Source organism: Uloborus diversus, chromosome 1 (genome assembly GCF_026930045.1).
Source record: "Uloborus diversus isolate 005 chromosome 1, Udiv.v.3.1, whole genome shotgun sequence".
NCBI classification, from domain to species: Eukaryota; Metazoa; Arthropoda; class Arachnida; order Araneae; family Uloboridae; genus Uloborus; species Uloborus diversus.
This window is the reverse complement of record NC_072731.1, coordinates 109,265,772-109,278,214: the sequence shown is the minus strand read 5'-3', so window position 1 is coordinate 109,278,214 and position 12,443 is coordinate 109,265,772. Positions and strand designations below refer to the sequence as shown.

Genomic DNA, 12,443 nt, shown 5'->3' with positions numbered 1-12,443 from the left:
AATTGTTTTTCTTGGCCCTTGTTTGTTATGATTTGAAAAAAGCTCTATCGTGCTTCATATTCCATGTTTCGAATTTCCTACATTCGCATTATTTTTAGGGAATTTTTTTTTTCCCGTGTAATGCAAAAACAAGAAATTTTTGCAAAATTTAAATTTTTTTAAAAAAAGAATTTACATTCCAAACCTTTTTGAAAAAAAAAATAGGAATAAAGTTTGGTACTTTATCATTTATTTTAAAAAATTTCAAAATGATATCTTAATTACTTGATGAAGAAAAAAATAATTAATTGTAGGTTCCTAAAATGGGAGACTTGGCACTAAATGGGTTAATGAAGGCTTCCTGTTTGTATGGTTTTTATTTTACGTAGCATTGAAAGCGTAAAAGGAAATTCCAAGCTAGGTAAAATAAACAACCTAACAGACACAGAAGCAATCTTAGGAAGTTCATCCTGTGGTTAATAAGTAAGATTCAATACTTTGACGTTGAGGAAAAAAGATGCACAAATATGGGGCAGTATATAATTGCACCTCATTAATTTTACTTTTTTTTAAACATAATTGGCGGAAAATGCGTAGGGAATTAAAGTACTTAATTCTGCAAAGCAAAAAAAAAAAATTTTTTTTCTTCATAAAATCAATTTTCCCTGATTTTTTGTTATTTTTTCAAAATTCCCTGATTAATCAAGTTTCCTGACTTTTCCCTGATCTGTCGCCACCCTGGTCCAGTAATTAAAGCACATTTTTCAAACACTCAATTTTTTTTTATAGTAAAACTGAAGAAAAGTCATTGAATTTCTTTCCATCCCGACCTCTGCAACGGAAATTTTGTCTTGCACCCATAGATAGTCAAAAAAAAAAAATCCTAGTACCATTTTCCCAAGCAAAACAACCTTTGTTAACGCATGCGCACAATTCTTTATCAGCAAAAGTTCTCTTTCTAGTTGCTATCTTAATCCACTTATTCAGATAGCGAGGAGGGACTTTTTTGTTCTTTAAGCACAGCATGAATTGAGGTTCAATTATTGCACAATTGATGATGTCCTTATCTCTTTTTTCATACTTGATTTTTCGATTCTTTTTTCAGTTCTTTCAAAATTACTTCTTAAAATAAACAAAATTAAAATACAGTAGAGAACCAGTTATCCAGGAAGTTCGGGACCATCACTGTCCCGGATATCTGAATTTCCCGGTTTTCTGAATTGCTAAAAAGCGCTATTGGCCATTTGTTTATGAAACTTAAATAACTATAAAGAACAGTAATACAGTGATATCTCGCTTATACGCGACCTCTGTTACACGAGTTTTTTTACACGGGCCCGGCCAGCGATATAAGGAAACAGTGTTAACTCTTGTTCATTTATATGCGAAACCTAAAATGCACCTTTCACTCATGCACAATAAAACTTTTTTCAAGTTTTAGTTAAATCGCATATTTGTGCTTCGCTTATCAGAAAATTTGTACCCTTCTTGTTCTGTCTCTTTGAATGTATCGCACACCTTTATTCCATTTTTCGAATTCTTCCAAACACGCGTTCTTTTTTGCACAAATGAGCAATTGGGGGTGGAATTAGTCTTGTGATTGACATTGAGAGGGGAGAACGGGTTACATACGAAAAGGTTGTCGTCATTTAAAGTCGTGGTCAAGCAGTAAGCACTGACGTTGCCTTGTATAAAAATAACAAACGTACTTCATTTTTTTAAAAATTACAATGCATAAACCGAAATTATGTGCATATTGATTCATTAATATTAGTACGGTACTATTACAGGGGTCTGTCCTACATTATGTTAAGATATACTAGATATATTTCTGTACAGTACTTAAAACATGGGTGCAAGTTTGGTGATGTGTTCAAGACGGAAAATATTTCAGCTCCCCCGCCCCCCCCTGCCCACATGCGGGCTAAAGGAAAAATTTATGTGTATTAATGTTGTAGATTTTTACAATGCCAGTTTTGGAATCTGTTTGATTTAAATTTTAAGCCTTTAAATTGTAATATTTAAGCATTTTGAGATCATAATTCCAAAAAATCTAAAATCCAGCAATGGGTGGAGGGGGGGGGGGTCTGGGGGACTCTCCCCAGAAGTTTTTCAAATTGAAGTCCAAAAAACGCTATGGTAGGCTATTTTGGTAAAGTTTTGGGAAAGGAGGGGTTCAGGAACTCTTACATCAATTATTTCAAACTGATAGTCCCAAAATAACAATATTGGTCAGCTTTCAAAAATATTAGAGAAGGGGGGGGGGGGTGCTCTGAGCTCTCCCAGAAATCGATGTTTTAAAAATGAAATTGTACTCCATCTTTTATAACGTTTATATGCTTTTTGAATGCACTATGGAAGGGATGGAGTTCAGGAACCCTCCTTCGGCAATATTTCGAAATTGAAGTTCCAAAAATGCAATTTTAGACGATGTTGGATAATGTTAGGGGTAAAAGCGTTCGCAGCGCCGCACCATTAGTTTTTGCCGATGGTAAACATTGTTATTGTAGCAATAAAATCGCTTAGGACATAAGGTTTTCACTTTTGCAACATAAATCAGTTCTGATCGGAATGTCTACATAAGGTAGCGCCAACAAACCATAAATTTTTTAAACAAGGTATCCTTTCCAAAATTCCTAAAGTAGTGCTTTAAATTTTCAGCATCAAAACATTTTCGGAAGAGAACTCCCGAAACCATTCCTCTGAGTTCACCACAAACGTCCTAAATTTCAATTTTTTAGGGATCAGTTTCTAAATTGTTTCGTAGGAGTAGTACCTTTCTTACCTATAAACATGACTTATGACAACCTAAAAGTTTTAATACTTTAATTTTGGAAACTTTTTGAAAGCACCTTCCAGCACCCTTCCCCCTTAAGTCATCCAAAAATTGCCCAAAACAAAGCTCTTAAAATTTCAGAAACGAAAATATTAAAAATTCTAAAACTTATTGAGAGAAAGCCTTCGAATTCCCTCTTATCTTTTAAAGATTACCTAAAACTGAGTTCTGAATACTTCAGCTTTGAATATTTTTTGGGAAAGGGGAACCCCGAACCCCAAGACAGTCTCAAGTTGCTCTTTTAAGACTCCAGTGTCGGAATTTCGCCTAAAGAAAGCCCCTTACCTCCCTCTTGATATTGCCAAAGACAACCTAAAAGTTTTAAGATTTCAATTACAAACACTTTTCGGGAGAGGGTTCCAAATGCCATTTCACTCAAGTCCATTTAATTATAGCCTCAAATAGTTTTTAAAATATCAGCTACAAAACATTTTCATGTTAAAACACCAAAACCACCTCTCATAAATACTCCAAAGATTGCCTAAATTAGTGTTTTTAAGACTCCAAATTTTTGATTTTTTTTAAAACCTCCCCCTCCCCCGTTTTACATCATTAAAGACAGCCTAAAATTTTTTAAATGTTTGCAGAGGAGAAATATCCAACCACTCCTAGCTTCAAAAATAGCGTTCCCGTTATGCGTTTTTCAAAGGGCGCGGCGCCCTGCCCCCTTTTCTTTAAAGAGCTGATGCGCCCTGCCCTCTTTAGACCCGAAGAAACGCGCCCTGCCCCTGCAGTAGAATTTTAATCATGCACCCTGCCCTTTTACTGGTGTACAAACAATTTATATTTACGATATCTGAAGGGGAGGAAGGAGGAAACGAAGTTTGAAAGGAAGATTCAAAATCATGACGTCAGCGCTTTCGCTCCCCATCGAACGTTCATGGAAGCTGGGATGGGGAGGGGCGGGAACTGACCGACCCAGCACCTCACATCTTGCACTCTTTTTTTTTTATTCCATGCGGTGAACTGGACAAAGTACGTGCGAATTTGCGGTCCGATCTCTGCCTACGTTTTTCTGAGAACGCTATTCTAATTTTTTCCGCCATGCCTTCTATGAATCGCAAACGGGAAGATGCAAGAACAAAGGAAGGAGCATTCTGTAAGAAAATAGTAGATATGTTCAAAGTGCAAGAATTTTGTTTTTACATTAATTTTTAATACTATCTTAGGATCGGCATCGCTTCAATTAGTGTCGAAAATCGGAGCAGCCACGTGCTGTTATAAAGTAGAAATTGAATTACAATATTTCCTCCTTAACATACCTGAAATTATCATTCTACAAAATAAAATAAAGAAAGGGGAAAAAAATGTTTCATAAATGAGCTTACGATTTAAAAAGTAAAATAGAAAAAGGAACTAGTTTGCGCAAGAAGTGCAGATCGACCGAAAAATAATACTGTTGAGGAATTCATATGTTTAACAAAAGTAAAATTGACTTAATAAGTGTGTATTTTATACTTCTCATTAAAAGGGTACATCGCGCGATTTTTTTTAATTTTTTTTTTTCATTATTTATTGCTTTATAATATTGCATTGTTTCTTTCCCCACAATCGTTTTCAGGAAAATATTTATCAAATGAAATATTTACAACCATTCGCATTTATATCGTAATATCATTCATGTCGTGAATAAAGGGCGTGAATCAGTGATGGGAGATCGCCAAAACCTCCCCAAAAGGTCCGTATTCATCAAATCTGAATCGTAACATTATGATTTCTCTTTTCCTTTTTTTTTTTTTTTTGGATGATTTTCTTCTAATTAAATATAATGTAAGTATGGTATAAGTGCATCGTTCAAGAAATTTCATTCGGTTAAATTAGAAATCCCACCCTCTCCTGAAAATGTAAGTTTCAGCCCCCCCCCCCCCGTTCTATAACCATTTGATTTATTTATTTACGCTGCTTTATTTCACTTTCATTTTTAATTACACATGCATAATTCTAGCACAGCGCTGTAAGCCACGGGGAAGCTCTTTATACTATCGCTATTTTTAAAAAATTAGTCTCTTTATATCTCTACAATCGAGTCCCGACTTACGCGAGGGATGCGTTCCAAGACACCTCGCGTAAGTCGAAATTTCGCGTTGTGGAACAAGTATGTTTAGTAATTTCTTATAAGCATACCCAATTGTTTCAGACGTTTGTAACACCCCTCATATTGTTTCAAACCATTTATTAATTATATATTGCAGCATCTTTTACAAAGAACCGACTTTTTTTGTATTTTAGAAAAAGCGTTATTATTTGACATAAAATTCTGCACAAAATCAATGATTAATGGGGGAGAGAAACTTAAAATAAAGCAGTATGGGGTACTTACAGTATGTACACTACAGCATTATTATAGCACTTAACAGTATATATATAGTAAATATGTTTATAGTTTAAAAAATGAAGAAGGTTTATGCAGAATGTATTTTATCAACGTTCATATGTAAAATGAAAAAAAAAGTTAAGAATCGGAGCGGTTATTTGTATAAACTAAAGCAAAGCGTTGTTAGACTAATACAGTGGGTGAACTTCCGCTTTCAGTGATGCTAAAGAGATGAAAGTCCATTCACAAAACCAATATTTAGTGTCAACGAAGCCCATTCTAACTGTCCACCGCTCTTTTCCGAAAAATTTCATGTTGCAAGCGAATAATTTGTGTCCACTCCGCACTAAAAAATTCATTACTCATGAAAAACTCGCGTTATAGCCATTTCGCGTAAGTCGGATCGCGTTGTAGCGGGATCCGACTGTATATGAAAATTTCGTGTATTTTCGATCTTTTCCCTATTTTCTTAATCACATGTGAGATGTGACTATCTTTTTTTTCTCTCTCTCTCTCCTTTTTATTTTTCTGCTATCTTTACGCGCACGCCGAAGTTCATCGGCAACGGAGTGTACGCATGACGTCATCTTCTTGGAATCGGGTGATGGGGTTGTAGTCCAAATAAAACACTATTTTTGGGCTACGGAGGCAGTCTCCCGAACAATAATCGAAATGCTAATTGCGACGATCTTAGATGAGCGTAGGGAAAGGTGTTAAGTCCAACCGTTCCCGTTTTTTTTTTTTGAATTTTTTTTTTTTTTTTTAAATTAAGCTGAATACAGACTTTTTTTTCTGATACAATTATGCCAGTTAGTTTTCCTGAAAGGTTATTGGCTCAAAGTGGAAGAATTTGGGGAATTGTTAGTATCGAAAATGAGGCGGGGGGGGGGGGGGGGGAGGATTTTTGGGATACAAATATGCAGGGAGGAGTGGAGGCGATTTTGTGATACAATTATGAGAATTAGTTTTTCTAGATGGTATTGGCCTAAAGAGAGAGAATTCGGAAGTTGCCAGTCTCAAAAGTGATCCAGGGGGGAGTGGGGGAAATTTTTGTAATACAATAATGGGAGAGGGGCGATTTTTGTTATACAATTATGGGAGTTAGTTTTTCTGAAAGGTATTGGCCCAAGGAGAAAGAATTTGGATGTTCCCAGTCTTAAAAATGGTGCAGGAGGGTGTGGGGGATTTTTGTGATACAATTATGCAGGGAGGAGTGGGGGGCAATTTTTGTGATGCAATTATGGGAGTTAAGTTTTTCTGAAAGTCATTGGCCCAAAGAGAAAGAATTGGATTTCGCAGTCTCAAAAATGGTGGTGGGGAAGGGGGGGGGGGTGTGATACAACAATACAGAGACGGGAGGTAATTTTCGTGATACATTTATGGAAGCTAGTTTTTCTGAAAAGTATTGACCCAAAGAGTTGTTGAACTACGCACAAATTTTGCAGACAGATTATGTAGTTGTCGATGAAAGCTTTTCCTAGACAGCTACAAAACTTGTTGGAGATACCCCCAAAATGTTTTTGAAACAGCTGTCTTAAAAAATTTAAGGCTCACTTAAAAATCTCTTAGGAAAAGCATTCACTATGAAAAAAATTTATATTTCAGAATACTATGCATATTGAACTAAAATACGAAAATATTTTTCGCATATTTATTTTTGTTTCTTTTATTGATTGGGTATTTGTATAAGGCACAGTAATAAAAGGTGAACTTTAGCAGGGGTGCCCCCTCGGGGGGGGGGGGGGGGGGGGTCATAGCGCAGATTGAGCCACACCATTGAAATTTTTTTTAAGTGGGGTTGTTTGAGGGCATTTTTTCTTTTTTTTTTTGGGGGGGGGGGGCTGTTGTTTATTTTGAGTGGGAGGTCTTAGCGATAATTAGGGAGGGGTGAGCCCTTACTAGGGGGGGGGGCACGATTTGGAAAGCGTCACAAATATTGCATGATACTAAATTTTTTTGCAATTTCTTGAGTCGGGATCATAAAACAGGAAAATATCACTTATTAGAAATAAAATATGAAACCTTTGCGTAGGTATTCAAACTTAAAATGTTTTTAAAACCTCAGTTTTACACTAATAAATAGATAAATTATCATTAAATAATTTATCTACAATATTTTACAACTAAGCAAATGCACAACACATTAATAGAACATAAGTTTTTCACTGCATACTACATGCAAAAACAAAATTGAGTTTTAATCCAAAAATGTCCTATTCAAAAAAAAAAAAAAAGTAAATACAACAAGTTTATTTAACGACTAAGCAAGCTAGCCCTTATTTAACAATCTATCCAAAGCAATAAATTTTTCCTTTCAATTTAGTGATTTTTGATTACAAAAATAACAGATTAAATATTTAAATAAGGAAAATAATTTATGCCTCACACCAGACTGATAATACCAGGAGAATAATACTCTATATTTTAAATGCATCAGAAATACAGAATGCTAAAATAAGTCATCTGAAGATAAGGCGAAGGGCTCTAAAAGAAAGCAGTTTGTTGACTAAAACAGTTTAAGCATTAGTAGATGCTTAATATTTTTGTTTGATGCAACAAATTTCAGCTCACTCTATTGTGATGACATTTTTTTTTTTTGAATCAATAAGCATAATATTTTTTGTTCATGAATAACATAAAGTTTTTTTTTTTACTGACTACGCAAAATATTAAATATATTACATCAAAATTTTTTGTTCTATATTTTGTGAATTAGTTCCCTTTGGTCCCTGTAGAACAGTTAATTTATGATTCCACCAAATAATTCCTGGTATGTAGAATCAATTTTGGCAAATTTGCCAAAACTATAAGTGGAAAAAAAAAATTGAAAACACTAAATGACTGCGTCTATGTAAAGTTGGCTAAGGAAGAACCATTATCAACATTCAACCCATATAAATCTTCATGGTTTTCCTTCAGGTAAGTTTCACAAATAACTAATCACCAGCTTTTGTTGCTGAACTCTCAATTTTCCTACTAAGAGTCATCATAGTTGTCTTTTATTTCACTAATACAATTATTTTATCATAGTTGCTTTTGATTTTCAAATCCTCACTGTTATGGGGGAACCACTTACCCCATAGAGTGGGGACTTCTTATAGCGAAATTTTAAGGAGTAAGTGGGGCCCCTCCTCTTAAACAGTTTTTAATAATATTTTACTCAAATTCTGATTGTAGTATGCCCTTTAAGTTAAACTGTACATGAATGTTTACTGATCATAAAAAGATAAATGCTAACCAGGAAACACTTCTTTAAAAAATGCTGCTTAAACTCGCCAAAAGATATTTTTCGGATTTTTTTTTTTTTTTTTGACTTTGTTCCCTGATCTAGAAAAAAAATTCCAGGTAACCCAAATACAGTAGAAGACCATTATAATGCACACTTTGGGACCAGAGCTTTTGGGTTTATCTGGTTTTTGCATTATATAGATGATTTCATAAATTTTGAAGCTAATATTGCATATATCTATATTTTAGCACTTCAGAATGAGTTTTGTCTGCAATGTGTATTAAAGCACTAATATTACAATTAGCCATTCACAAATAAATATGTTTCACAATCAAAAGAAAGTGAATTATCATGCACTTCTGCAAGCTTCATGGTTTGCATAACAGCTGCATTTGTAAGAGCCATTTGGTATATTCTGTTTACTTTGAGTACAAATTTTCATTTAAAAGCTTTGAATTCAGATGGAAAGATGAAAAACTCTCAGAATTCAATTTGCCTAACAATTTTTATGTTTGCAAAGAAAAACAGAGGGATTTTTTAAGCTACAAAACCTATTGTTCACTTCTGAAAAGTTGTGTGGTTTAAAGAGAATTGCGTAGGTCAGCGTTATAAAGGTATTCTACTGTATATGCAAAACTAATCACTGTGATGAACCATGACATGATCAACGTAAAAAAAATATAAAAACCATATGGATATTTCAGTTTTCGGGGGTGACCCACTTATCCCAGTGTCCCACTTCCCCTAATCAACCCTACTTTTGAATTTACTTCGTAAATTTTGTTTCAGTATATGTAACCTATAATTTACATATTTATAACTGTAATCATTGTTATGTATTTACATTTAAGAGCAATAGTTTACTTCCAATATGAACAATTTACATCCGACACCAAGCTAAAAATATTTTTTAAATAATTTTATTCTTTATAATATTATTTGAAAACTGAAATATGTTTAAATCATGAATGTACTTTAGAATTATGCTGTTTTTAAAATTAAAATGTAAGCCAATTCACAGACTTTTAATTTTTAAGTGAACCATCAATTTTACTATTTATGTGTTTACGTTCTGACACCAACTCTAATTTTTTTTAATTTATACTTTTGGGATCTATTTTGATAAACTAACATGATTTTTTTATTCAGTGGGATGTAGTAAGTATCTTGTAAATAAATTTGTTTATTTTGGAACAGTTTATATTTGGTAAATAGAATTAAAACTGAGAAATTTTTCTTCATTTTTTACGTCCGGCACCATAGAATTGCCCAGAATGTCCTTTTAAAGAAAATGTAACAATCTCTGCTTACATCTTGAGAGTTACTTAGTATTATAAAAATGAATTATTGATGGTTGTACCACATCTATAAAACAACTTTCATAAAACTTAAGTCATGTTCCTATTGATGTGATGCATAAGGGATCCAGCTATCAATAATTTCCAAGACAATTTGATTAAACCAGATCAGTAGATATATAATTTTAATCTAAATTTGAAAATTATGAGTATATTCCTGTGAGTTTCTTCCTTTTAATTTCATGACTGTAATACACATAGTAGTACATGGTTTAATATGTCACAAAAGTGTCTTCAGGATCACTCCAAACCTGATTGTTTAGGAAGAAGAAATTCGCAATTTACTCAACTTAAATTTGACCGAGTTATAAAATACGACCATGCACTCATACCTAGATCTAATAGGGGGGTCATTAAGTGTTATTTAAAAGAAAAAAAAAGTATGTTGCATTATTGTGAACGAATTTGCTGAATCGGGAATTTTTAGAAGCTCATGTTCTTCTTTTTTGGCCGAGGGGGGGGGGGGGTGCATCCTTGCTCTTGGAGGGGGGGGGGGGCACCCCTTGTGTTGACCTCCTACTGGGTCATCCCCGAGTGCCTTTTTACTTCCCAAAAGTGCCCCTTTTTAAATGGAAAATGCCCTCTCTGAGAAATTTACCCTGCCCCTTTTTGTAAAAAATGTGAACACTATTAAAAAATGGCTTTCTATTCAGTTTTTCGATATTTTATACTGTAACCCTTGAGTCATCCCCTCCTCTTAGATTGTCCAAGATATCAACGTTTTAAGACCTCAGCATCGTGGGTTAATTTGCGAACTGATTACCCTCTTTGGAAGAGCAGCGTTTTTTTGCAAATTCGTGTTGCCGTTATTTTTCTCCTTTTCTTTCTCTCTCCCCCCTCCCATTTTTACATTCTAGCGAGTGTTAGATTCAATGACATTGGAATTTAGTGATTCCACAAGTCTTTGTCAAAAATGCAGGAACGGTTGCCCATCGGTGTTTCCAACCAGCTTGAAATTTCCCCTCGATTATTTCCAAAATTCCCATTTTCATTGAAATATTCAAAATCCCTGATAGTTTCCGTTTTACCTGGTATGTGGATGCCCTTTGATGTGGCGAAAACATTTCATCTGGTCAGCAATCACTCTCAATCGGTGATTCAGATTCAGCTCTTTAAGATATTTTAAGAGCGTACATAATTTTCATTTATGCGTGTAAAGTTTTCAAAAAAAAAAAAAAAATCCGCAAATGAAAAAATGATCGAAAATAGCATGGGAAAAGGCTAAATTTTCAATTAGAGCCGATTATTTCGAAAAAACAGGGAGAATAGCGAGTAACTCATCAGTCTGCAATGCAGTGAGTTGGAAATAACAGAGCTATACCTAAAAAAAGTCAAACGGCGCGAGTCGAAAAGCCACTCCTCCAAAAGCACGTTGCAAACAAAACAAGCCCATGGCAGAAAACCGAGAGAATATCGATGTAAATTCGTGGTTTTGGAACGGTCCAGTAATTAAAGCATATTTTTCAAACACTCAATTTTTCTTTTTTAAGTAAAAGCTGAAAGAAACGCATCGAATTTCTTTCCGTCCCGACCTCCATCTCGGAAATTTGTCCAAGACGGCAATCCGTCCTGAGACGGAAGGTCTTGCACCCATGACTTAAAATAATTGTAAGAAAAATATAAATAAATAAAATAAAATTCAGAAAATCAGTGGACAAGGAGGTATGTAATGAATGGAACAAGAAGGTTAAGTCACTAGTAGTTTTAATAATGCATTGCAAAATATATCTTTTATGTGATAAATATACCTAATTATCCAAGTAAATTGATAACTATTATTTGTTAAAGTGGGGGGCTTTCCTTAGAAGATTTAACAATATTTTTTTTTTTTTTCAAATAAATGAAGAAACAGACTTACAGTTGCATCTCCCTTCTTAGGCTTGCTTAGCTTCCTTGGGAACAAAATAAGCTTAGATTTATACACCTTTAACCTTTGAACATTTTTCTGTAAACTTTCAACACTTTTATTTCTTCGTCTGACATCAACAGCTATTCCAATGGTCCTTGCTTCTTTTCTATGTATTCCTGCAGCCTACAAAAATTCAGTTTAACTTACACAATGCACAAAAGCTAGTATCACATAATTTCATCACAAAAGAAGCATTAGCTATCAGTAAAAAATTAGAGTTGACAAAACATCAGTAGGATTCAGTTTATATTTTCATCATATAGCTAAGCATTCTACAATCTACAGTGCAAATCTGCAAATTAACTTTGCAATAAAATACTATTATCTGTCACGAAAAAAAACATAATTAAGCCCTATATAAAGATAAATTAGTAGACAATGGCTTACCAGCATTAAAACTACAGCAATTTAAGGGGAAAACAATACAGGGCCATTTCACAGTACTTTGTCTAAATACAGAGAAGATAAACTCTAAATGAAACAATTAACTAATCAAACAGTAAATTAAATAGTCACAGGGAAAAAAATTGTCACATTGCAGATTTTATGTTCGGACAAAATACTGTGAAATTGCCCTACAGCATTTATAAAATATTCCAGAATCATAGCGCATTTTGACAGCCAAAAAATAGGATATTTTTGCAGAAAAGTAGGACCAGTAGTTTAATGCAAAAATAATATGCACAACTCTAATATTCTTTATTTTTGCTTTCATACAATACATTGAATGCACAAGCATACTACATTTATAGTAAAATACGCATTTACTACTACTTAGAGGGGAGGGGGGAAGAAACCACTAAAATATGTTTTATTTT

General features: G+C 34.0%; 1 protein-coding gene across 1 annotated transcript in view; it reads right to left on the bottom strand.

Moving 5' to 3' along the window:
• Positions 1-12,443, bottom strand: part of LOC129231300 (60S ribosomal protein L13-like) — a 31,359-nt gene that overhangs the window by 7,764 nt on the left and 11,152 nt on the right. The window contains exon 3 of the mRNA XM_054865591.1: positions 11,575-11,748. Within this exon, the coding sequence (XP_054721566.1) occupies positions 11,575-11,748 (174 nt within the window). The remainder of the gene's footprint in view (positions 1-11,574; positions 11,749-12,443) is intronic.